Raw genomic sequence first — 26,257 nt, forward strand, 5'->3', positions numbered from 1 at the left:
TTATCTTAAAGTATTTTAATAATTCTCTCCCCCTCTGCCTGACCCCTTCCCCCAGTACCTTTCTGATTCAACGCCCGTGCAAGTGCCTGTGTCTATTTCCATTCTTTCTTAGACTCAGGGCCACTGTTTCAAATATTCTTTACAAATACCCTTTTGAACTACCTGTAGCACAGTGAAACTTGGTGAAAGTGATCTTAGTTAACTCAAGCGGGAACTGCTTGGTGTCTGTCAGCTCTGCCCCTGACTGTGGGATCCTCAGGCTGTCCGCCAATTGGGAGATGCTGGCAGCAGATGATCCTTTGGTTTGTCAGTCTGTGATGTGGTTACTTTTAAAAGCTTCCACGAAAGCTTTCACTGCTCCATTTCAGCTGCTTCCCAATGCTCCGTTCTCTCTCCTGAGGCAGCAACCTCTCTAACCCTGTAGGCTGCTGGAGGATAGGTGCAGATCTGCTGGTAGGATGTGGCTGTTATCAGGAAAACAACCAAGTTCTTGCTGACTTTTTTAGTTAACAGTTGGGACATTGCAGGAAACTGAATTTTTTTTGTTTCTGAAATTAGTTGGCACAACAGTGATAGCTGCCTTTTTGCTGTCCTCTTTCTAATCTTTCTAATCTTACACAAGAGAATACTGTTATTCCTTTGAATCTATGCAGAATCAGTTGTGAGAGCTGTTTTCATGAGATTTTGGATAAGTGTTTTCATTACCTCAGGCAAATATTATGAATTTTTTCTTTTTCTCCCCTTGAAAATTCAGATGTTTAATGTCATCACTGCTTGCTTGAAAGCTACTAGCACGTTTTCTACAAGATAGTTTGAGGTTTGAATCTACTTCCCACAGTTAAAAAATAAAATCATCCTCAGCTTTCCAAAACTCATTCTAATTATATAACCTATCCAGCAATGTAGAATTCATTGACTTCAAGGAACACTATTTTCATCTCTGTCTTGTAGAATAAAGGAGTGTGTATGCTGCTGTAATATTTTAAAAGTATGTTATGAACAATTGGGTACAGTGCTTGCAAGCTCCTACGGAATAAGAAGAGTGTGCTGAGAGGGTAGTGCAGCACTCCAAACTTTTTTTTGCCAGGATGACACTTGATATCTTTAGCTTATATTTTCTTCCTTTCTTTTTGACTCGAATTCATCTGTTCCTATGTTTTATTTCTATTGAAAAGCAAGTTTTTTTAAAAAAAAAAGGGGAAGAGAACCCCACAGTTTGACGGATCTGTGACAGCCACCTGAAGACTGATGACCTTGAACAGGAAATAGCTCCTCCAGTTATGGTTTGCATAAGGATAGAAATGCTTTGTTTAAATGCTTCGTTTAAATGGTTCCGTGCTTAATGTATGTTCTTTTGTTTTCAGACTTTTGATGCAAATGACCTATATCAGGGTCAGAACTTCAGCAAAGTTCTCAGCTCTCTGGTTGCTTTAAATAAGGTGACTGCAGGTAAGTGCAGCTTACTCTTTTGGTGCTCTCTTGCCTTGTGTTCAACTTGCAGCAATGTATATTTATGCCTGTTGCTATACTTAGGATGAAATAAGTGTCTGCAGCCTTTTAAGAGGTATGTTTCTTTTTTTGGTTGTTGCATCTTGTTGTTAAAGCTTTACCATTGGCCCTGTGGGTTCTGTAGTCTCTTCTTCTGCAGCAGGAAGTTTTGCTGAGAATCTAAGACTGAGCCTTTAAGCTAGCAATAGCTCTTAGAAATCAAGGACCTTTGTTTAATAGTGCTATTAGTATCTTGTCCCTGTTATGGTACATCTCTGGTCCATTACTGAAGAGTTATTTTTTTTTGTTTATTGATTTTCTTATGTCAGGTGTGATTTCTGCAAGCAAATTATTAGGGCTAGTGAATGGGCATGGAGTAATATCATTCAGTTCTTTTGAAGCTGCTTATACTACTGCTTCTTATCTTAACTTTGAGTGGAAATGTTGATCACTTTCAGTGCATCTTTAAAGCTGCTACTGCACACTGACCGTAGCAGTCTTCATGAGGAGGGGAAAGTGTGTCTGATCCAAACATCAGTTGAGTAACATTCTCATCAAAAAGTCACTATTGCAGGTGGTCTTAGAAGGGACCTTGACTGGTTCATTTCATGGAAGTAGGGAGGTAGTAGTGTTGATACATAAATCAGAAATCAAAGCCAGGTGCAAATTGTGTTTGTGCCTCTTTTATAGAAACCAAAAGAACTGCGTAAGTCATCTTGACCAGCTGTTCCTCCTAACAGTTTTCTTGTGACTGTAGGCCTTTTGGACTCTAAATATCCCTAGTCTAGTATTGAAAGATGGCTTTCAGATCTGGGTCTGCATAAATTACATGGATACACAGATTCTTGAGATGGATCTTTGCACACAGGAGTGTGAGTAATGAGCCTGAAGATTGTCTGATGAAAGGCTAAGTGTGAACACTCCATTGAGTTCTTTAACTTCAGGAGGGATAAGTTCAAGGGATGGGTTACCTTCTGTAGATGGGTAAGGGGAGAGGAACTGGTACAGGGAAGTTGAGATAACTGTGAAGAAGTGTTACAAACCCTGGAAATCTTTGGATAGATGGAAGATTCTGTGAAACTAACAGATTAAATATTTATCTAACATGCAGACTCTGTTACTAGAGAAGATTCTTGAATTTTTTTATTTTTATTTTTTTTTACCTTCCTGGACAATAATCCTTTTGGAAGCATAGAATTAACAATAAAGTTATGACTTCCAAATGAAGTCCGTGATCTTGTCCCATTTTTCTCCAAGCAGTTTATGAAAACGAATTTGAATATTCTTTCTGTAGTGGACTATAATCACCACTGTTTGTATTAATAGTTAGTTTTAATACAGTGGCCTCAGGTGCTTTTAAGAAAGCAACTTCAAAGGGGGAAGTTTTTACGACTTCGGTGCACAATTATATCCTTACAAAATACTCAAATTAAAATGAATAGTTTTAGTCTTGCACTATTTGAGTAATAAGTTTATGCTTCAAAAAGTATATAAATGTAATGACTAATTTAAAAAGATATACCCAAACAAGGTAATAATTGTAGGCGTAGGGCATCCTCTGCCAGCATTTTTCTCCTGTGCTCATTGCCAGTCTCACCCTTGTCTTCCTGCATTTCAGCTACTGTTAGATGCTGTACTGAGGTTGAAAGGCGTTCTCTTTGAGATTAATAGAGTTGTCCCATTGGATTTGATGCGAAACAGCAGATGTACGTTGTTCACCTAACTCTGTGTGGAACGGAACCTGCTTGTGTCACTTTGCTATACCAAAAATAATTAGGATTGTGTAATCACAGTTTTAGTCTGAAAGCAGCCAAACGGGAATATGGTTGTCTGTGTACCTCTAATGTAGGTCAAATGCTGGAGGTGCACAGCAAGCTACTAGGAGGGATTAGCAGGCATAAAAATCGGCAGAGCAGGTAGGATGGGAGACTTGTGCAGCCTCGTGGTGTCCAAGGTTGGGACACATGGCTTATAGGGCTCCTTGAAGCTCAGATGCTCGCTCAGTTTCTTTATGTATGGAAAACATGAGGGAAAAGGGTGACTTGTGGTATACAAGCAAAGGAGCAATGTTTGCTTGCTTTAACGTGCCTTGTGTATAAGGGCCATAAGAGCATTCCCCATCCACAAGGCCTGGCTGTGAGGGCTGGGAGCTGGCTGAGAACTAGTGCAGCTGATAGCAGCCCCATCTCCTTGTAATGCTGGATGGAGCTCCATGTGGATCTCTGTGGTGGGACCCTGGCATGGAGAAGATGCTAATGCACAGCTAATGCCTTGCTTGAGCTGAGCCCCTGCCCTGCTAATACACAGCTCTACCCCTACCATGGGTAGGCTGATGTTGGGAGGGCTCGACTGATCACCTCCTGCTGCCCTGATACCCAGTAGGCTGGCAGAATGAGCCCAGCCCTGCTCGTTCTGACAGCCCCTCACTCTCAGTCCTTTGGAGAGGATACATCACAGGGCTTTTTTTGTTTGTTTTTTTGAGAGAGACTAGTGAAAGAGTGGAAAAGTTAGCTTTATTTATTTATTTATTTATTTATTTTTTTGGGGGGCAATGCTGGTGTTCTTTCCTTCAAGCAAGCAGCTTTCTTCCTATTCCGCTATTCCCTCTGCCCTCAAAGAAGAAGAAATAGCTGATCTGGCAAAAAGGATGGGAGAGGAACGTAGGAAGACAGTGGAAAGAATGCTTTAATTGAGAAGGAGATGGTGGTGGTGGGGAAGAATTAAGAAACAGATGTGGCTGGCTTTACTTCAAGCAGATTCTATGCATTTGAATTTCGTAGCCACCAGCTAAAATGATGTTGGTTAATTACCTTTAAAAAGACTGGTAGTGGGTAGGAATGGAGAAATGCAATCCTAACCCTCCTCTTCCTAAGCAGCTCAAATTATTTTCCTGTCTGTACGTGAAAGAAGCTGAGAGTGTCTGGATTTCAGATCATACTGTTGCTTTAACTTTTTAAAACTGGAGTTATTGAGCAACTACGGATACCTTAAGCCTGCTTTAAGCATGCGAGTTTTTCAGAAGTAGGCAGAAAGTTAAATGCAGATTTCTCAAATTCTAATTGTTGCTTTGTGTTCCTTCCCCAGACATAGGGCTGGGCAGTGACTCTGTATGTGCACGTCCCTCATCTCATCGGATAAAATCTTTTGATTCTCTGGGATCTCAGTCTTTACACAGTAGAACTTCAAAGCTCTTTCAGGGCCAGTATCGGAGTTTGGTAAGTTCTGTAATTCAGATGTGCTGAGATGTGCTTTTTAATTTTTTTTCCTTTTTACTTAATTTATAAATAAACAGTTGTGTAACAAACAACTGATTACTGTTTTTCTTCTTTTACCCCTGCATTTCAAGCCTGTGAAGTTCTGTTTTTGCAGCTTTTCTTACGACGTTCCAAAGTACTATGCAGCTTTCTGTGACCTTCTAGGGTAGTGGTTTTTTTTCTTGGTGGCTTTTTGCCTCTGTTTTTTCCCTTTCTCGATTACCATTCCATGTTTGCACGTAGTGTTTTGCAGCATTTATTTCATACTCTGAAGTATAAGGTCTTTTTTAATCCTGTGTTTGTCACTGGTTGCACTCACTCTGAGTTCTGGGAGAATTAACGAAAGATATTCAGACCTCAGCAAGGATGGTACTTCTAGTGTTGGCAATACTGGTAGTTATTCCCATTTACTGTTATGTTTCAAGATGAATCTTTCAAACAGCTTTCAGGTAACGGAGTGGCACGGGCAGTTGCTTTGCACTGCAGCCTTAATCAGGGTGGGGTATGACATTGAAACTAATTGTGACAAAATGTGCTTATAGCGACTGAAAGCTTGGTAAGGAAGGTTCCAATCTGTAAACTGCTTTTTTTTTTTTCATGCTTAAAGGAGGCTATTTTGAACTATGTGATGATTGTTGTATGGAACTTTAACACAGTGCTACGTGTGGCTTGCTGTGTTTTCTCTGCTATAGCAGAGCCTATGCAAGTTCTCGCCCTAGGCCACTAATTCCAGCTCCCACTGTGCTGTTCACCACCCACTCTGTTTTGCTGATGAAACCATTTGTAGGACTAGCTGTTAGCTGGATTACTGAAATAAGCTTTAAGAATTTGTATCAGATCTGAACAGCTGTGCAGACAGTTGCAAAGGGATGGAGAAGCGCAAGAATGAGGAGAAGAGAGCTGGTGACAGAAATGAGGAAAATATATCATTTGGTTTTGCTGCTGTAGATGATCAGTTTGGAACTGTTCTCACCAAATATGTTGCTCATTTGATTCTGCTGAGGAGCTACTCTGTTAAAGTGAATTGGCTGTAGTTGATATAACTATGCAGTGTTGCTGCTCATTTTGTGACTTCTTGCTGTTTACTAATCTTGCTAAGCAGTTTTACCAAGTGAAAACACATGACATACAAGCAGAGGGCTAAGGCAAAGATAATTGTTTGAATCTGTGGCAATATAATCATCAGACATTTTGCAGCTTAGAATATCGTGAGGCTTTCTGTATATTTTCCATGTTGCATTTTCCCTCATCTTCCTACATTTTCTGAGTTATTAAGTCTGATTGTTAAAGTGAGATGTGATACAGTAACATAGTTGCTACAAATACGAACTAAGCTGAGGCGTTGTATGTAACGATGGAAAAAGAAATCTACAAGGGAAGTATTTTAATCACCTCAATGCATACCTAATATGTAAGTGGAATTCTGTTAAGCTGGAGAGCTGACTAGGATCACTCACACAGAGGTTTTCTCACATATGTTAGATTTTTTGGTTATACAGGTAGCTGGCATTACTGTGTAAAGATGGGTGTGTTTAGTAATCTTATTCTCGCAGTTACAGTGCAGTGGTTTGTATTTGGATTACTTAAAGCTGTTCAGGTACTTAGCTTTTTTAGCTTTTTTAAAGCATAGTAGTTTGTCCTAATTCTACATTGCTACGGGTAGCCGAGAAGAAAATGCCAAGTTTGAGCATTGTTCGTTTGAAAGTAGCTGTGAGCATTTAGTTATTACAGAACAATAAACCTCCTCATTTTTATGAGAGATAAGCATATGATGTACGTTCAGCTGCAAGCTGAATGTGCATCCAATTAGTACCTATTCTAACCTTGCAGCAATTGATTTTGTAAGTACTTATTTGATGTAGATTGCATAACTGATTCTTAGGCTTTCTGGAAGGACACAGTCTTCCTCTGTGGGCAGGCCACTGTGACTTGCACATTCTAGGGAGGGGAAGCTTTAAGTTGCAAACTCTATTTGTTATCCAGCAGTAAAGGTTCTGAGTCAAACCCAACTCAGGAACCACCACTCCTGATCTGGAATGAGTTAGAAAACTCTCTGATATAAAACTGTTGCATCTTTGTAGCTGCAAAAGGCATTTTCAGTTTATGCTATATAGAGAAAAGAGTTGTGTTTTTTGTTTTAGTAGGAACTACTCTCATTTTTTAGTTCTGTTTCCCCATTTTGATTTGAAGAGGCTGAAATAAAGTGATATACTCTGGGGACTTGCAGATATCAAGAAATGAAAATGAGACACCTCAGAAATGGCAGATCATCCCTTGCGAATCCTTAGAATGAAAATATGCAGATTTGTGTTTTGGGGGAAGAGGGCAGGAACTATTTGTATAAATGCTTCTGTTAATGAAATAACTGTTTAAATATCTAAAGTTATCCTTCTGTATTCCTACTAGGACATGACAGATAACAGCAACCATCAGTTGGTGGTGAGAGCAAAATTTAATTTTCAGCAGACAAATGAAGATGAACTTTCTTTTTCAAAAGGAGATATTATTCATGTAACAAGAGTGGAAGAAGGAGGCTGGTGGGAAGGAACTCTAAATGGCAAAACAGGGTGGTTTCCAAGTAACTACGTACGAGAAATAAAATCAAATGGTGAGTTTTAAAGTAGATTGTATTTATACGATTCTTTATTTTGGGTTGAGGTGGATAGTTGATTCAAAACTGTACTGTTTTCAGTTTCAGCTTGACTGTATTTACTGAAGTTCAGTCACAGAACACATTAGTGCTTAGGAACTCATACTCCTTGTCCAGTTTGCTATGTGGATCACTCCAGGAGTTTAAGTTAACAGTAAGCATGGAGAAAACTTCCACATTCTTTTGTCTGTCTCTCTTTTGAGTTGGATTGCTTTGACTTCCTAGAACACTAGATTTTGCTTCTAATGTTGATATGCTTTGAATTGATGCTTTGGGTTTAAGTAGTAAGGGATTTCCTACAAATATTAAAAAAAAAAAAAAAAAGAATAAAAAGGAAAGAAAAAAGAAAAGGAAAATCGTGGCACGAAGCAAACAAAAGTGTGTCGTTCCTGGAGGAAAAATCCCTAGTTCTACCAAAAAACTTCATAGAGACAGTTTCTTTTTGTTAGGCAATACATTTGTGATATTTTTATCTTTACTGTTCCCACGTCTTCCTCTCTTCTTTATACAAGCCGTGCTCTTACACCAATCCTAGATGCTGAAAATCATGTGGTGAAGGTGCCTTCTGTGAATGTCGTCTTCATGACTAAATATCAGAACAAATTTTTTTACCTACTTGAACATTGATGTGGGTGACATGATGTACTTTTTGTCTCTTCCCTGTCTTTACCTGCTTTTGTTGACTGGAAACAAACCTTTTGCTCTACCCCAAGAAGCTCTGTAGCTTTGCCACCTGTAACCTTGTCATAGCTCCAACCAAAACAAATTTTTCTGGCCCTTTATTAGGCAGCTGAGACAGATGCTTAGTTGCTCAGGCTGTGAGGTTAAAACCCCATTTTAAAATGTATTCTTTCTCTTCCAGTTGTACCCTCTTACATTTTTCTTCCTCTTCCTCCTAATTGCAGAATGTTGGAGTCTCAAATATCTGCACCTCTGTTTTTATTTTCAACTAGATTTCTCTAAGATGTACTCAGAACATCTGTAGTGTTGTGGCAGTCTTTCAGCCATGATGGACTTAGCATTGTTACTCACGTAAAACATTGCTGCATAGATCTTGTTTGAATTGCATCGGTTCTGACGTCATCGGACTCTGGAGATTGGAACCTGGGTTAGCCAGGAGGCTCCAGAATTGAAATAGCTTTTAACACTGAGCATATAAGAACCAAAAGCTGCCAGCAACTGGAAGGAAGGTTGTTACAGTCTTTTGAGAATACTTGACATGGGTAAAGTGACTTTTCTAAGCAGGAAAGCCAGAAAGCTATGAAGCTGAGGTTAGTACAAAGTACAGCTCTTGCCAGTTCTTGCAGCCCTTCCTAATATCTGATTTCTAGGGCCAAAATGAACTGCTTCCAGGTTTAAACATTCACTTCTCACAAACGGAAGAGTTCTCTGCTAAGATCTTCATTTTGCTGTGCTCTGTAGGAATGTTTCCTGTGTGGTTTTCTACTTCTGTAAGGCTGCTTGCATTCTTGGAGCGCTTTGTGCTGATTCCCTTCTCTGGAAGGGAATAAGTGCTTATTTGTAATAGTGCTAGCACAGTATGCTAGCTGATATGATATGCGTATGATACTTGTAATGAATGGTTGTAGAAAAAATAATGAGATTTTTGAGCAAAACACAGCATTGTTTTCTCATGCTAAATGATGACTTCGTAAACTTTGAGGAAATAAATTTGATTGGGATAGGAAAGGATTTTTATTTTACAAATAAGGCACTATCACATTTAAAAGCTTGCTTTTTTAAATTTCAGAATGGAGAAAAAAAAAAACCTTGAAATTTGGTACTTCACATCAAACATACAAGTAAAAGAGAAACTGAAGTAGTATGGTTTTCTTTTTCCAGGTATATGCCTACATATATGCCTACACTGTAAGGAAGAGATGGTCTGTTTTTTCTCTTCCTCTGTTCTATGCATGTTTTCAGTTTCCACTTCTCAAACTCTCACATCTTGTCCTTTTTAATGTTCTCTGATTGCTAGTCAGAAATATTTTAAAATGTGAGGACCTAGTTTCATGCTGCTGTAATGTTGCACGTGGCAGGATGAAAGATTCGTACCATCTGAGTTTATTAGATATTTGACACTGTGGCTTTACTGTGCTTTTTCCTTGCACAAAGCCAGGAGAGAATGTGAAGACTTATGTGGAGCCTTGTGTCTTAAACTGTTGGTCCTGTCTTGCACAGGAGAAAGATTAGGAGATTTAGAGAGCTGAGGGTTACCTACTGATGAAAGAATAGTATTTAGCCAGAACACGAAGCACTTCTCTTAGCAACTGTCATTAGCCAATCAGTTTTATAAAAGAATTCACATGGTAGCTTTCTGGGTTTTATCACTGTAACCCATTTAATGGCATGATTATGCAAACAGGAATATAGCTTTGAAAAATGACATTTGGTGTCACAAACATTTTTCTAATTCTTCAAAGAAATTAATGTGTTATTACTGTCTAGCATCTCTTCTGTTATGCTCTCTTGACAGTTAATGTTGATAGCAGGCCCAGTACAAATCACTGTTAATAGTTCTTCTGTCGTGGGAAAAGTCAGTATGGAAAACCAAAGTGCATCTGGTGGTCCCATCCTGTGGTGCATGGGGAATGGACAAATACACTTTCAGCTTAGTGAAAGAAAGAACGGGAATGCTGGTTTTCCTCTCCGCACCCATGCATACTTGAAGGGATATTTTCTTCTGTCAAGTGGAATTCTACAAGCAAAAACTGATTAGAGTAATACTTGAGTGGGTGCTTGTTTGGTTTGAATTTGGTCCTGTGCTGTCCGTACTGCATTTTCAATGCTAAATGTAACAGGTTTATGTAGGGACTAAAAGACAAGTAGGCAGAAGAAAAGAACCTTTTGTATGGTGAAGCCTGATTAAGGCACACTTGAAAAATTACGGCTTTCAGTACTTTGAGAAGCAGCACTTAGGTGTTGGGATGGGTAAGATGCTAGGGTTTAACTAACGTTGCTGAAACATATGGATTTTGTGGCTTAAGACCTTTATACGTTCCCAGTATGTCGGATGTGGGTCACACCTGCTTGAAATATTTATTAGATTACGCTGCATGTTTGTGAAAGTACTCTGATGTTCTATCATAAAGAGTAACAGACAGTTATTTTTGTTTATGCTGAGAAAGTGATATCTTACGTGCAAGATCAGGATTTTCTTCTCTGTAACACACTGTAATAGAGCTAATTGCAACAAGACTTTTATCCTTCCTTATGAAGCAAGGCAGTGCTTAGAGGCAGGATACCAGATGTGATAGATGGACTGATTTACTGTGCCTAATTCTGTTTCTACAATAGAAACAGCCTTTGTGTTCTACAAGCTGAATGTTGATTATGGCTGTTCAGGCAAAAGGATTCTAATGCACGATTCTTTTTCTGTGTCTTCTCTTTAAACCTGAATTTTATCTTGTGTGTGGATAACTGAGTCTGCTGAGCAGCTGGTAACATAAATTACTGTTTATTTCAGCAAAAATTTCCTATCTTCAGCAGTTTAGGAGAAGATTAATGTTAGGGAAGAGATATATTTTTATACCCTTTAAGATGACAGAGTAGCCAGTATTCTGTGACCAGTCAATTTGCTCCAGAATAGCAAGGGTCAGGCATCTGTATTGTGACATAGTTCAGTAACAAGTACTTACCTTTCTGCTTGAGTATATCGGTTTCGTCAGCTCTTCCTTTCATGTTTTTTGGGAAGTGGAAAACCTTCAGGTTTTTAATGAGCCTGAAAGTCACGATAAATTGTAGAATCAGATGAGAGCTCCCACAGAGAATGAAAATAAATCACTTATGTGCAAATGACACTTTCATCATTGAGTACAATGAAGCAAGTTGTAATTGTCCCATAAATGAGCAGCATTCTACATAAATATGTAAATAAGTAACTGTGTGTAGAGTGTTAACTTAGGTGTTTCTTTTGCATAGACTGTGTGATCACAAGTCTGCTTGGGTTTTTGGTGGCAGTAGCCATCATTTGGGATTACTTGATTGTATAGTAGAGCACCTAGTGAGAGCATCAGTATTTCCAGCTGCACTGCTGGGAGCTAATGGGATTTTGTGCTCTCTCAGCTTACAGCTGACTTGAGGTGGGGGTTCTTCACCAAGAGGGTTCTCATATCATCTCAGGGTATGGTATGGAGAAATGTTTTTGCCCATGTTTGGTAGCTCTATGACCGTACAGTATTTTTAGAATAGCTTCTCTGAGAAGAATTCCAATGCAATTCAGAGAAAACCCTCTTCAAGATGCCACGAGTGGCCCTGGGGACTAATTGGCCTGCTGGCTAACCCCTCTGACTAGCCAGCATAGCCAGGAGGCAGGAGGACGGCCTGCAGGCTGTGTGCCTGAGGGGCCTGCTGGGCAGCCTGCGAGAGCACTGAGTCACTGCACCCTGGGCACAGGCCCACGGAGGCTGGTGCCTTATGGATCATTCTGCTGATGGTGTTGCCTTCCTGGCCATCTTTTCTGGCATGGGATTTCCCCATAGCTGTCCTACAATGGAGCTGACTGGGTTTTTCTTGTAAAGACAGTTCTGGGTCTGAGACTTGCATAATTTATTCTTAATGACCATGTGGTATCATGATAACTAGAGTTAAATTGTATATGCTTATTAAAATGTTTTTGAAATAGAAACTTGCTTTTAAAATCAACATAAAACTTTGAGTAGGTGTGCTCTGATGATGCTTTTTTTGTATTGTTTACATTAATACGACTTGAAGTGCTTATCTGAAGTTTGCATGTTTAGGCAAGCGTGCTTATTTGAAACAAACCAAAACACCACAATGTCCTGACAAACACCACAGAGCATCCACACTTGCTGGTGTGCTAAGTCAAATGTGAGAGATCAAAATGAGGTGCTATAGATTTTAACTTGTGTTTTCCCAGCGTGCAGCATGATCCTCACCTGAGTCAGGGGAATAGTTAAAGTGCAAGAGGAGACTTTAGTGTTATGTCTTTCCATTTTGGGAGCCAGCACTCAGCTTTCAGGACAACAGCTCCGATCTTGAAGACACAGGCTCTCCTTCCAGAAGAGCACGTGTAGCTGAGGGTTGATTTCCTATGGGATTATTATATAAAGGCATACATTTATTGCTACAGTAGATTCTGTTCTCAAGTACATAAGCATGGGAATTTTTTTTTTTAATATTTCATTGACGAAGCTTATCTTGTTTCTTTCTCTAAATGGTTTTCTGAGATAGGCGCGTGGTAAATCACTTTATTGTACTACGTGGTGATTCTGTTTGAAATGTCTTGCCTCTGGTATGTTTGACCTTCATTTGCTCGATTGTTTTTACTGAGTTCATTAAATTGATACCAAAATTTGCTTGAAAGTGCCAGTAGTGTGTAAAATACTTTTATTTTTAATTGCAGTCTATGATGTTTTGCCTTTAAATAAATATATTTGGAAAAAGCTGATTTTATTAACTGACTATCTAGTTCCAGGAGAAAGAATGGAGAGGTTTTGTTTGCCTTCAGTGAGATTAGTGTTACATTTATTATGACCATATAAACAATCTTGATTCCTTGCCAATAATCCCTAGCATCATAAATATGAACATTTCCTAATGAAGCATTATTTTTTCCATCTTACTGTTTTAAAGTGGTTTGTTTGACCTCTAGTGTTAAGCTATGAAATTGCACCCCATTGACACAAAAATACCTTTTATTTCAGAAAAGCCGGTCTCCCCCAAATCAGGTACATTGAAGAGTCCACCTAAAGGCTTTGATACATCTGCAATCAACAAAAGTTATTACAATGTGGTGAGTGAACCTTTCTTCTCCTTGTGAGCATATATAGTAGAACCTCATTTAATTAAATGCTCTTGTCACTATAATGAAATTAAGCCTCGTCAGAACACTACTGTTGAAACCGGATAGGAATTTTAGTGAGTTCTCACACAAACAAGATCATTTCAGTTTAATGAAATATCATGCATATGGATTCTAAGCATGATTCAAAATTGTAGTCTAAAGTAAGTGAATAATATGCGTTACTGTAATGTATTCTGCTCATTTGACTTGCTTGGCTAGTTGTTAATTTCATTTCTCTCACCTTAATATGCAGTCGCTCTTCTCCAGCCACTATAAATTAATGGAATTCTGATGTATGAAAATGATTAAGAATATTTTGTTCTTTTGTTGAACAAGACGTTGAACATCTGGAATGATTTACCTTCTTTGTATTCATGCTTATACATCGACTTGGTTATTAACTTCCAGAACCTCTCCCTTATAACTGACGAATTGATTTCATGGCAGAATTTGCATAGCTAGAAAATATGGATCGCCTTTAATACGCACCCAGGGGTTCTGTAGTTGAGTATTCGTACCTCTTTAATAGATAATAAACATGAAATTTAATCTTTAAACCTGATGTAACCATTTTGTGAAACCTTTGTTTACTAACAGGAGATACTTTAGGAAGCAAAAACTGTATGATGCTTTTTGTTAACCACTGCTCCCTGCTGGTGTACGAAGAAAGCACAAGCATTCTTTCCTTTTTCTTTGAACCACTGTCTTTGGTTTTCTTTTCTCTTCATCTTATTTGTCAAGGTTAGAAGGACCATCAACATCATTTCATGCTTTCATCTTTTGTGATTGTGGCCTGGATAACGTGAGCCACCTGGAGAATGGAGCAGCTTTGCATATAGGCCCCTATCTGAAAATATTGAAGCACCCTCCTGCTCCTCCCCACTCACTTGCATGATGCATCTGTCAACAGCCATAATTGCATGGTAAATGATGGGCTCTGATGCTTTGGCTGTTGCGTTCCACACCTGCTAGTTTTGATGAAAATGATTGACGAAGGCACATATCTTCGAATAGCAGAAGTAATGCTCTCATTGTACTACATGCAGCAACAAAATACCAGATTGCTTCCCTTTTTACTTTTTCCCTGTGTATCTTCATAGTCCATTTCACTGTTTTTTTTTTTTTTGAAGTTGCTGTAGTGTGATGGTTGTTTCTCTTTAATTGCTGTTTTGATGTTAAAACCTATGGTTTTTTTCCCTACAAGTAAACTGGAATGAATGCACAAATACAGCAAAGATAAGGTTTAATTGTTTCAGTGGGTAAAAGAGTGCCTCTTACTTCAATTGAATATATGTCCATTATGACATTTTAGTCAAAATAAATTGACATTTTATTTTTTTTTTTAAGCCTAAAGAGGGCTGCTAAATCTTAAGGTTTCTCTGATAGGTCCACATATTACATAAAGTCATAATAAATATACATAACGTAATAATAAAATGTCATGTGTTAAATCAGGGTTTAGTTAAAGCTCCTGTTTGACTGTGTCCAAAACGAGTTAAATATTATGTTTGCCTACTTGAGTTAATAATTTAGGCCAGTTTCAGGGGTAACAGTGTACCTCATTAAAAATAAAGTAAATGTTTGAAAGCAAATGGCTAAAACCATAGTTAAGGAGACTAAGTTACAAAAGGCCATACAGTTTTGAAGTAATGTCTTTGTTTTCTTTTTATAATTGTTTCCTGAATAACATATTGCCATTATCACAAAAATTTGAGTTATTATTCGCTTTAGGAAGCAGCTAGCCATAGCTACATTCTACAGCTGTCTTTCTTCCTGTTGTAAATGATATGTAGTGACATTGGTGACATCACACACTCAGAACCAGGCTATTTTTCACCTTGATCAGGTGCATTCATCTGATGGGATAAGTTTCCTTCTGTTTTGACTGCTAGCTGTTTATTAACTAATGAGGGTCTGTCGTGTCCTGAGGGGGAAAACAGACTTATCCATAATAATAATAAAGATGGTAAATTAAAGCATTGGCCCTAGAATATTGTTCTTAAGTCTGTCAGCAGTGAATTAGATAATTGTTTTGTTTTTACCTTTTTCCGCACTGTAACAAATACCTCCAATTTTTAATCTCCTTATCATTTTTATCCTTATTATTTTTGTTTAAAGAATGAGAGGCTGTGCTATAGCATGCACTTTGTTTCCAAGAGGTAAGACTTTATTGCTGTTCTTAAAACTTAAATTAGGATAGATAGCATTTACATTTTCTTGAAAAATTCTAAGTGCTTACTATGGCAATATAACCCAAATAATTATTTTTAAGTCATTACTATGTAGTGATTTTTATAGGTAGATGAATATTCGAACAGTTTAAACTGTGAATTGAGTTTTTGTTCTGTTTTGCTGCGTAAGCTGCAACTCCTGCTTTATATAGCTGGTCATTGCTACAGATATGGTTCTTCCCTACGATAAACATTTCATCATCAATCCACATGAAACCCATACTAAGGGTCAAAAAAGAGTAGCTCCTAAAGAACTGTAGATGAAAGAACATAGTCTGAGTTAGAGTAAGCATTAAAAACTGTGTTGCTGTCAGTTGACAGCCAAGCATGTTCTGGGACTGGCATGCTGGGATTCCTTGCTACCGTTGAGTTGTGACTGTATTCCTTCATACATACTGAGACCCTGTAAACCTCATGATTATTTGTTGCTATCTTTCCTAGGGAAGGATTTGTGCTGCAGGTAGCACCTGTGAGTGTGTTGGTCAGCCTGAGGAAAAGAATCAAAGGACAGTTTAGAGGAAACTCAGGAAGTGGTAGGAGGGGCTTTGCTAATCTCCCCTTCTGGGAAAACAACTGCATAGGCTCAGGAAAGTGCTTAAAATGAAGATGAGACTGCTTTCTTCTGTTCTTCATCTCCGTGTAAACGTGTTTATGGATTTGCAGAACTCCAGCTGAAGTTCGTAACGCAGATCATGATGGTCTCTGTGCTTTATTAGTGGTGCCTTGCAGTTGGGGTTGCTTGAAAGTATGGGATACGTTTGGTTTATTGTTACACTTTGCCTAGCTGGAGATTGTGGGTTAGTGGAGTGACTGTGCTGCAGCATCTTCTCCATTTGTTGGTACAAGTCTGAACAGGGTATAATATGAAGCAGACTCGTTGGGAGTGTTTCCAACTTGACCATGTAGAAGTAATTCAGTAGCCTGCCGCTGAAAAAGTGATCACATTATTGCGTGTTATTCCCACAGTACAGAATGGGTTATGTTTTATTTTTTCTTGTTGATTCCTTGAGATCTTAAAACTTGGCATCCCACATAAAATTATCTTGGCTTAGAAGATAATTGTGTGGAGTCTAAGCAGCTTTTCTAAAAGCTGGTAAAGAAATGGACGGCATTCTCTCCGGTATGAGTATTTTGATAAGTGATTGGAAAACAACTGTGCCTTTTGAGGCCCTGCTTTTCAAGTTGGAGCAAGTATTTGTATTTATCAAAGTTCATGGATGTTTGAGAGGGCACTGGAGATAATGGGATGCTTTTATGGTGCTTTACGCTGCTCCTCTTGAGACCTCTTTTAGGGAATATAGTCTGAGTTTCATGATCCAGGAACATTAGACATTGACTGCTTTTGCTGAACATGTGATACTCCACTTGAATGCTTTACTGCTTGCATAAAATGAGAATGTGCTGCAGGATCATGCCCAAGTGTCGCCTTTTTCTCCTCTGTTGGAAGGTGATCAGCTTTGTGCAGGTCATTTAAATCCATTTTTGGGTGGTAGCTTTCCCCTTAGGGAAATGACTGAGGTTTTGTGTGACAGAATTGTTAACCAAGCTTGAATTTTCCATGCCTTGTGATTGAGAGAGCTTGTGCTCTGTGAGCTCAGTTTTCTGTGCCTGCCATTCATCAGTGTTACGGATTGTAAAAGCTGCCACTTCAATGCTGCTCTTTTGGTACCCAGACTTATCTGTGCAAATGTTGTGGTGGAGCTGTGGAAACAAGGTCTTCGAGGTCTCATGGGGTCTTGCAGCAGCCAGAACACGCGGAAAACGGGAAAGGGAAGAAAGGTGATTATCAGAGTTTACAGGCAAGATGTGGATATGAGGAATATAAGGGTGCTCTGGTGCCAGAATACGGAATTACAATACGGAGCACTTAGTGCTTCAAAGCATAGCCAAGGATTTTATCCTTGTTGCTTCGTCATGAGGTTGGTAAGTCAAGCTGGAAGGATGCAGAACTTTACAGAACGGATGTTTTAGAGTGATGTGAGCAAGACTGTTCTCTTTCAAAACATATTCGGTTAGAAGTATGTTGTATGGAAAAAAAGAAAATAGGCTGAATGTACTTTGAGAGATGTTTAAAGCTGTGTTTATGTCTGAACTATTGTGCAGAATAATGTAAAGCAGTATAAGGGTACCTACTTCAAAACCTGTACAAAGTATTGTTTTATTTAGTTTTTTTTTTTTTTCCAATTAACTTATCTGGATGATGCTTTTACTGAAGTTTTCCCATTTTTTTTCCCTTCATCCTTTACATCTTTTTCCTCCAACTACTTCTACATATTCCAGAGAGCCTTCAAATAAAAAATCCTAGTGAGCACAGGAAAATAATTGAGCTGTTAGACATGAAACTAGTTTTATTTCAGCCTTCTCAGAAAGCTGTTTGTAGCAAAGGGTGGCAAATACTCTGAGAAAATGGAGCACAGTCCTTCAATGTCTCTGCAAACTTGTTGATCTTTTTGTCTTTTCATGTTTTCTGAAAATGTTCAGTGTTTCACCAAGTTGCTGTTTTCTTGTCCTTGGCTTGGTCTCCTTTTCCCAACTAATGACTTTAGCAGGAAGATTTTTGTTGGAAAGGCTGTATTTGAAAACACTGATCTTGCATTTGGCTTTGAACCATATGGATCACAAGTACTTTTATGCTCTCATGTTAACAGCTGACTTCTTTTGTATTATATTTGTTCTAGAAAGCAAGTTTTAATTTATTTTATGATCAATGGATGTGTATTTTTCTCTTGTTTTTCTTTTACTGCTTAGACCAGAGAAGACTAAAAAGATTTTGATTCTTTTTTTTTTTTGAGTAATTTTTGCTCCTGCGTTGTATTTCATGCTGTAGATTCCTATTTAATAGCTACAGCTTTCCTTGTGACATTTTTCTGTCATCATGTTTAGCAGAGAATGGAGACATTTTAATCTTCAGCTCAGGATTCAGATTTCCAACAAAAGAATGAACTCAAAAGTGGTCTCTCTCTTTCTCCAAATGAATAGAACCATTCAAGGAATAAGCAGAATCAATGACACCAATGAAAGGAACAGTGAATTCTTCATTGACATACTGAACTATTTAAAGTTATTTCATCAGGTTTGCGTTTAGGAATGAATGGCTTTTTTTATTTCCTAAGAAAGAGTATTGACTACAACACTGAATAATGCACTCAATTACAGTCGTTACTATAAATGAGATATTGCTGTAGGCCTGGCAAATATGGCATGTAGCAAAAAAGAGGCTTGTGGTGTGGCTTATCAGCAATAATTTTCAAAAAGTTTTCAAAGCTTACTGTGTTTTATGTGTGGCATTTAATTCTGATGAATCTCCTGCTAGATCACTCGCTTTTTGAAGGCAAAAAATAATTTGTGTGCTAGAAGCACTGTAGATTTTGACATGGTTCTCTTAAAGCAAGCTCCTTAGAGATGACCCATTAAAATGCTTTCTTGTACATAATTGGGAGTATTCCAGTGTTTGATTCATGTTCATCCAAAAAGCAAGTGTATACTGTACATATATATATATTTTTTAATTTCCTTGTGGTACTGTATTTTACTGCTCTCTTGATGGAAGCTTGAGCATCCTCATTTAAAAAGATCCTTGCAACAATACTAATCATATTGCAAAGTGAAGTCGTCGGTTATTTGATATTTATAAATCTGACCTTTTAGCGAGAACAGCGCATCTGAATAAGCAAACTCTTTGCTGTAACTTAGACTGAGAAAACAAGTCGTTGTTTGTTTCTCTTAAAACTTCTAATGTGCTTTGCCATTTTCTGATCTGTGACCATTCTGAAGTGCACAGGAGGAATAATTACTCCTAGCTCTGGAAGGACGCACTCTCTTTACGGTAAAAGTTAGTTAGCATAATGTAATTATTGTTAGCACTCCTGGTGTGTGGCTGAGGGGTAGCTTGTGTGGTTGTGTATGTTTTTTCTCTTTGAGTTCTGTGAGTATATAGTACTTAATGCTTTTCTGCTGATGCTAAATGTCTTAATATAAGAGCGTTCTTTTAAATTTTCCCAGTGCTAAATAAATACGTTTTAAGACTGGTATTTGTTTGAATGTTTTTGAAAAATACCCATTAGCCATTGTCATTTATTGTAGGTGCTACAAAATATATTAGAAACAGAAAATGAATATTCTAAGGAGCTACAGACAATGCTTTCAAACTACCTGCGACCATTACAAGCCAGTGAAAAGTATGTGAGTTTGTTTTAGCTTTTAAAATAAGGCTGCAGACCACTTGGGTACTGGGGAGGGATTATGTCATTAAAACTTTAGTTCTAGTGTTAATGTGCATTTTCTTGTGTGGACTGAGATCCTTGAGGCAGGGGTTTCTGTCTCAAGTTCCTGTCATTCTTCTTGCTTGCTGACTTGGACAGGTTGCTTCTGGCTCCTGATCAAAGAATCAGTAAGCATTTTTTTTAATGTTCTAGATTTTCTTAAAGAACAAATACTCGATAACTACAAACATAAACATGTTTTGTTTTACCTTGGCAACAGGTTAAACTCAACAAACACTTCATACTTAATGGGAAATCTGGAAGAAATAAGTTCTTTCCAGCAGATGCTTGTACAGTCTTTAGAAGAATGCACCAAGTAAGTACTTTGCATACCGGATGGTGTAGAATTCTAACAAGCAAATATTTTATTATTACTTAATTTGTTGTGTAAGTTAACGTTTGAGATAAAATTTTGTATCTCTCATTGTAATGGTATTTGCTACAGAAAAAAAAAAAAAAAGTAATAGATGTGTAGATAATCATTCTTTGCTGGTACAGGTAAATATTGACCCTGGGATGCAAATGCAGAGGTAGGAATTTTAAAATAGTTAGGAAAGAATTTATATATTTCCATAATGCAGTTATGTGCTAGCAAGGAGGTGATAAAAAGTGTGTTTTTTATTGTAGAGGCAGGATTTTTTAGGTCTCTTCTTAAGAGTGTAAGAAAATGAAGGTAGCTTATGCTGTGATGGAACAGTGGAGGCGAGGGGGGAAGTGAGTTGGATGAAGGACTCCATGAAAAGAATTTTGGTCGATACATTTTTGTCCCAATCAATGGAGGTCATCAACATTTGCTGGGATATGTATATAGAATAGACAGAAAGAATAATCTGAAAAAAAAAAAAAATAAAAATCAGTCTTAATGCCTGTACTGTATTATCTAAGAATCATGAAGCAGAAAGGAAAAGTGGCATGAAGAATGGAAACATCTCTTTTCCTTCTATGGGTTAGATGAGTTGTAGCAGGATGTTTTTCACTATTCCTGCAGTGAAGGTGTAAGAAAGATGGATATCACATTTGTGTTTTCCCAGGTTTCTGCTGTTGAAACTCCGCAGAAAGTGTAGTTCCTCCTCTTAATCTTGCTTGAGTCCTTTTCCTTGCTTGTGTTCTGGTTTTGTCTGACCACGTGATGAGCTACTGTGACTGCTAATCCAAATTTGCTAATTTCCTGCCAAGTCAGTCATTTAAATTGCTACTAAAGGCTGAGACAAGTTTTAGTCTGTGCAGGGGAAATACTGGAAGCACTTGGCTGCGAGTAGGAGTGAATGTCTTGGACGGAGGAGAAAATACCTATCTTGGCAGCACTGATTGTACTCCGTGTATTTTATTTTGACTTCTTCCTCCTCTGTTTCTCTAAGCTGATCTGTGTTAAGAGGAAGCTTTGACAAAGAGTTAATTGTGTCTCCTCTAGACGTTAATTTCTGTCTGGGCACGTTGCTGACTTTGGATCTCACGTCCTCCTACCATCTGGCTTCTCTCCCTCTCTTCTTTCTCTAGACAGCTTATACTGGAGAGAATGGAAAGGAGCTAATGATTTAGCAGTGGAAGGGAGGCATTCTCAAAATGATCTTTCTTCCATGCTGCATTTGAGTAAAAAGGGTATTCTTTTTGGCAAGTTCAACTCAAACACATAGCTGACCAAGTCGCAAAGCCCTGAGGATGACTGTATGCCCACGTGCTTAGATATTTTGTTGTCTTTTCTCTTATCATTTCACTTCCTATTGTTGAATTATTTTTTACTATTATCTTGCTTCTATAAATCACAAGTTAAGAAAATGAGCAGCCTGTCGTCTTCCAAAACTTTTGATTAAAGTGCTTTTAAGAAAAATACTGCCTTCAAACAAATATTAATGCTAGCTTCATTTTAACTTGATATGTAGATTAATGCTTTATCTTCAAGCTTAAAGCAATGTTTTAGAGTTCTTTCTGTGATTTAAATATTAGCACACTCTTTCATAATGTCCTTTGTTTTTCTCCTGGGTAAGTGAAATATTACCATGTAATAAATTAGGAAACATAATGGATCATAGTAGGTGGGTAGAGGAAGTGATGCTTCAGGATTACTGGAGGGTTACTACAAATGTTTTTAATTATTTTCTTTTTATAAATACGCTGATCATGCCAAGTTATATTTTCAGTTCAATTTTCATCATAGCGTATCAACTTGAGCATCCAACTTCCTCCTGTTTTGAATCTAATCCATCATAATTCTTGTAATGTAGAAGAGTGCTTGCCCTGCTGCCCTGTTTTTTGTCATTTTGCCATGCTTTTTTGGCTGGTAAACCTGTTCTCTAAACTCCCAGGCTGAAAATAGATTTATCATTTTATTTTATTTTTGGCAGGGAACTTACAGTGCCATCATTCAGGCACTTCAAGTTGCAGCATCCGGTGTGTTGTTCTGTTTATTTTTTTTTATCTTAAACTTGTCAGAGTGACCAAACACAGATGTTCTGCCACTTGTTGTGTTGCCAGTCAACACAGCTCAACAAATTCTTGCCCTTGTGCTTGTGAGTTTGAATGTGAGTTGGGTTCTGAACTCTGCTTGCATCTATTTGTTGTTTTAGTTCTCTTTAATAAATCCTTGAATGTGGAACTTCCTGGTGCTATTTTTCTTTTTGCCTGCACCTTGTTGACTTCTTCTCATCTTCATGTTGCTAAACATTGGTTGCTTTCACAACACTTCATGCTGTAGTGGGTTTTTTTGGTGTATTTGGGGGAGAGAGGCATTTGGATACAATCAGATTCTGATTGTGTGTCCCACTTCCTTCCTACCCTGCCTGATTTTTCCAAATCTGAAAGCTTTGCTGGTGCATTGCTGAAGGTTTGTCCTCTTTGAACTTGTCCAGGTTGGCTTCACTGCAATGCAGCTGCTGTGCTCCTGTGCACTGCTCAATCTGTTGCAGTCTTGGGAGTTTTTCTGTCTGGCTGCCTGAATGCTAGGGACCGTGTAGCAGATGCTTTGAGGTTACGTCTGCTTTTGCAGTTTCTTTTTATTGTTTAGCAAACAAAAACAGTGTTTTAAATGAGTCTAACTAGCATTGAATGAGAATCTTCTGACTGATCGCTTCTTTTCAAGTGTGCTTAGTTTTGATGGATTGCAAAGCACAGCAATGGCCAAGATAGAGAGGTGCTGCTGGAGTCTTCAGCTTACAGAGAAGGATTTATGATGGCAAAACAGAGTAAGAGTGCCCCAGTCTCTTGAAGAAGGAGTGGTCCATTGTTCTAAAGCTCTTTGCAGATCTGTGATCCAGTATCAAATCTGAGGAGTGTCTCAATGAACGAATCTCATTTTGATTATATCTGGGCTGATCCAAGTGATCCCTACACTGCAGTGCTGCTCTTTAGATGTTTTTGGAGCAAGTGGTTGATCAGATATCTCTTGCTGGAAAAAAAAAACCTCATCCATTCAACTAGGAGTACAAGCTGTCAGTCTGTGGCTGCAGTTCTTAGGACAGGTGTGCCAAAATCAGCCAGAGTGCCTATGTATTATCTTCTCTGTAGCAAACTGAAGTCCCAGCTGCTTTTTATGTAGCAACGTATCTTCCTGCACCATCACACCCATAGTGGGGTTTTACCTTCTGTTTCCCTCACATCCTCACTCTTGCTCATCACAGCTATGTTTTTCACCTTGTTCTGGGGTGGTCCTGGAATGGTGGGGATTAAAAACAGGGAGTGGGGTGGAGGGGAAGGGTCTAGTTGTGAGCAAGAGAATGCTTCTCTGTAACCCAGGACTAATGGGTGTTTCAGAATTGATTCTGAGTGTTTGTCTGTCATGTCTGTTAAAGGCTCGTTCTGATACCTCCTCTTGCTTTTGGTTATTGTGACTATCAATAAATAAGGCTATCTATGTTAAGTGAACTTGAACACGTTACCTTCAGCTTGTGTGAAGCAAACATGCAACTTCACTGATGTTAGAGAAGTAAGGTAAATATGTAATGAAAGGTATGACACTGAAGAGAGCACTGAAAAGTAGATTGATTACAAATTGAATAGTGTCTCAATTTGTGAAAATAATAGCTTGGGAGACTGTGAAAGTTTTCCTTATTTCAGCAACCCTGTTTGTGTCATCTCCTCAGGCTTTGCAGTTGTTTCACATTCCTTTCACAAACTGCACCTTTGAAGTTATTAGCTGCCTTCATCATTTAATCATCTTGGTAGACCTTCACTTGTTTTCAATCTTGCACTTGTAACAAATGAAGTTACCATTGATGCTCAAGGCCTTACATAGAGATGGGAAGAGAGACAGGAAATTTCTTGTGGAAGGAGATGGAGAGGAATAGAAAATGCTGCCGAGATAATACACAGAATTGTAAGGATTGGAAGGGAACTCAGGAGACCATCGAGTCCAATCCCTGCTAAAACAGACTCCCTAAATTCCTTAATGGTTAGTCTCCAGTTTGTGACAGGCTATCTAATTGTATGTGCAGGGACAGTGCATGACAGTCTTCTGGTAACCTTACAACAAGGTGAGATTTAGAGTTGTAATCTCATCCTAGCAAAAAAGAAAGCTTACAGGCAGCATGAGATGCTGATTACATTATCTGTATTTCTTTAAATTTGCCTTTGTTAACCTTGTTATAATTTGTCTGGATTCATCAGTTTACAACAACCTTTACTGTGGTGTTGTAAAGGTCAACAATGCAAAAAATAAGATAAACTTCAGAATACACAGGATATAATTCTGTAGTGTTGCTGTTTCTCTGTTGGCTGCCAGTCAAGCTTCAGTCCAGGTATGATCACTGATCATGAGAAGTCATTGTCTTTCTTACTGCTCTCAAATTATTTTGCTATAGGAACCCACTTTAAATCTGGGGAACAGAGCTGGTAGCTATCAGATATAGCAACAAAAAATGGTAATTACTCAGTAATTTAGATGCTGTTGTACAACAGTTGTGCCTGCATAGGCCTTGTTAATGTTCTCTAATCCTGTAAATGAAATTAAACATGTCCTTGGCTTTCTTATAACTGAAGCTTTTTTCATTCTTTTAATATATCTACATGTATATATGTGTGCCTGTATTATGTATACTGTTATGCTTACAATTCCTTTTTAGTTGAGGTATTAAATAAGAGAATATTTAGATGCCAACATCAGAATAAATTATAAAACTATGCTCTTTATTGAATTGGAACACATAATTACCAGAAGGTTTGTATGATTTGGTGACAGGCATTAAATTGTTGTTTTTCTGGCAATTAAAAGAAATGGAGATAATTTATTAATTATTCTTGTAAAATTAGTAGAACACTCAATTAGTGTATGTAGTTGAAAAGTTGAAGGGAATGAGTGGCCACCCCCTCGTGAAGTCTGTTGATTATCTTAATTCAGCAAAGAATATGTAGTATGAAGTTACAGTGCATGTGCAGCATGTGAGAGAGAATAATACCGATCTTTCTGCTAAAAGAACAGCAGGCTGAGGAGACACAAATGTCTGCTTGATGTGAGAGGCCGTAATTCACTTCCCACCACTCCCCTCCCTCTCCCCCAGGCAATACAGTATGAAGAGACCATTTTTACCATTTTTAGCAGTTGTTCATTGGGGCCTCTTACTATTTAATGCTGAGCTGTATTCCCTGTGTGTGTCTACAGAGTCTGAGATTCTCACTGCTTCTATTGCTTGAAGAATGTATTGTTAGCTCATGCTTAGATTTATTGAAGGAGACTGACTGCTGGAAGGGAAATCCTGCAAGGATGGCTGTATGAATAGCATCTCTCAGTTTACTGAGGAATGCTCCTGGTTTCCCCCAAACGCCTGCAGAAGCTGCTGCCCTGTTAATGTCAAAATTAAAATTTTATTTCAAGAGAAATAGTTAAAAAATATGGGCCCTGGCTTTTGATGTAAGGAGCACCTTACATCAAAACAGTGTGATCAAAATGCAGCTAGCATGGTGTGCTAATGGGGAATTCAGTCATCATTTTCTGGATGTCTTCAAGTGAATGGTGTTATCGGATAAGGTTTCCCTTGTCTCACATCTGAACATCTCCACAGTCAATTTTGATTTTTCAGTGACTTGGTCTTCCTTTGCTGTACAAAGGGAGTAGACAGCATCTCTCTTCAGAAGGAAAACACTTTGTTGATATTTAGAAACATTACGAAGATATTAAGAACAATGAGATCTTTGATTTTGAAATGAAAAACAATATTCTACCTGAGAGAGTTGTCTGAACTAATGTCAGCATGAAACCACCAAACTGTGCTAATGGTAGTCTGTTGGGTGTTTGCTGAGGACTCATCTAGCTTCGGAGCAATGTGAAATATTGGATTTAAGAGTAGTTAAATTGATAAAACAACAGCGAAAATTCCTGTTTTCTTGAGCCGGTTGGCAGGATGTGTCAAAGGCTTGGCATGTTGATGTTAGGAAATGCAGCCTTTATGCAAGAAAGGGAAATGTATGAAGGAAATTAAAACACTATTTTAGACAAAGGATCTCAGACAAGCATTATAATCTAGGATTGCTGAAAACTTTACACTGTCTTCTAGGTAAGTTCATTGTGGGTTATGCAATCAACTATGGTTCATGTCATAGAATCATAGAATGCCTGGGCTGAAACAGGCCTCAAAGTT

At 38.2% G+C, this 26,257-nt stretch overlaps 1 protein-coding gene across 4 annotated transcripts in view; it reads left to right on the top strand.

The window, feature by feature from the left end:
* ARHGEF7 (Rho guanine nucleotide exchange factor 7) overlaps positions 1-26,257 on the top strand; it is a 108,608-nt gene that overhangs the window by 39,942 nt on the left and 42,409 nt on the right. For all 4 annotated transcript variants that reach the window (XM_085215526.1, XM_085215525.1, XM_085215524.1 and 1 more), the window contains 6 exons: positions 1,365-1,449; positions 4,573-4,703; positions 7,149-7,350; positions 13,059-13,147; positions 19,513-19,607; positions 19,912-20,007. In XM_085215526.1, coding sequence (XP_085071652.1) covers positions 1,365-1,449; positions 4,573-4,703; positions 7,149-7,350; positions 13,059-13,147; positions 19,513-19,607; positions 19,912-20,007 — 698 coding nt within the window. The remainder of the gene's footprint in view (positions 1-1,364; positions 1,450-4,572; positions 4,704-7,148; positions 7,351-13,058; positions 13,148-19,512; positions 19,608-19,911; positions 20,008-26,257) is intronic.

This window comes from Meleagris gallopavo, chromosome 1 (genome assembly GCF_905368555.1).
Source record: "Meleagris gallopavo chromosome 1, MGAL_WU_HG_1.1, whole genome shotgun sequence".
Taxonomy (NCBI): domain Eukaryota; kingdom Metazoa; phylum Chordata; class Aves; order Galliformes; family Phasianidae; genus Meleagris; species Meleagris gallopavo.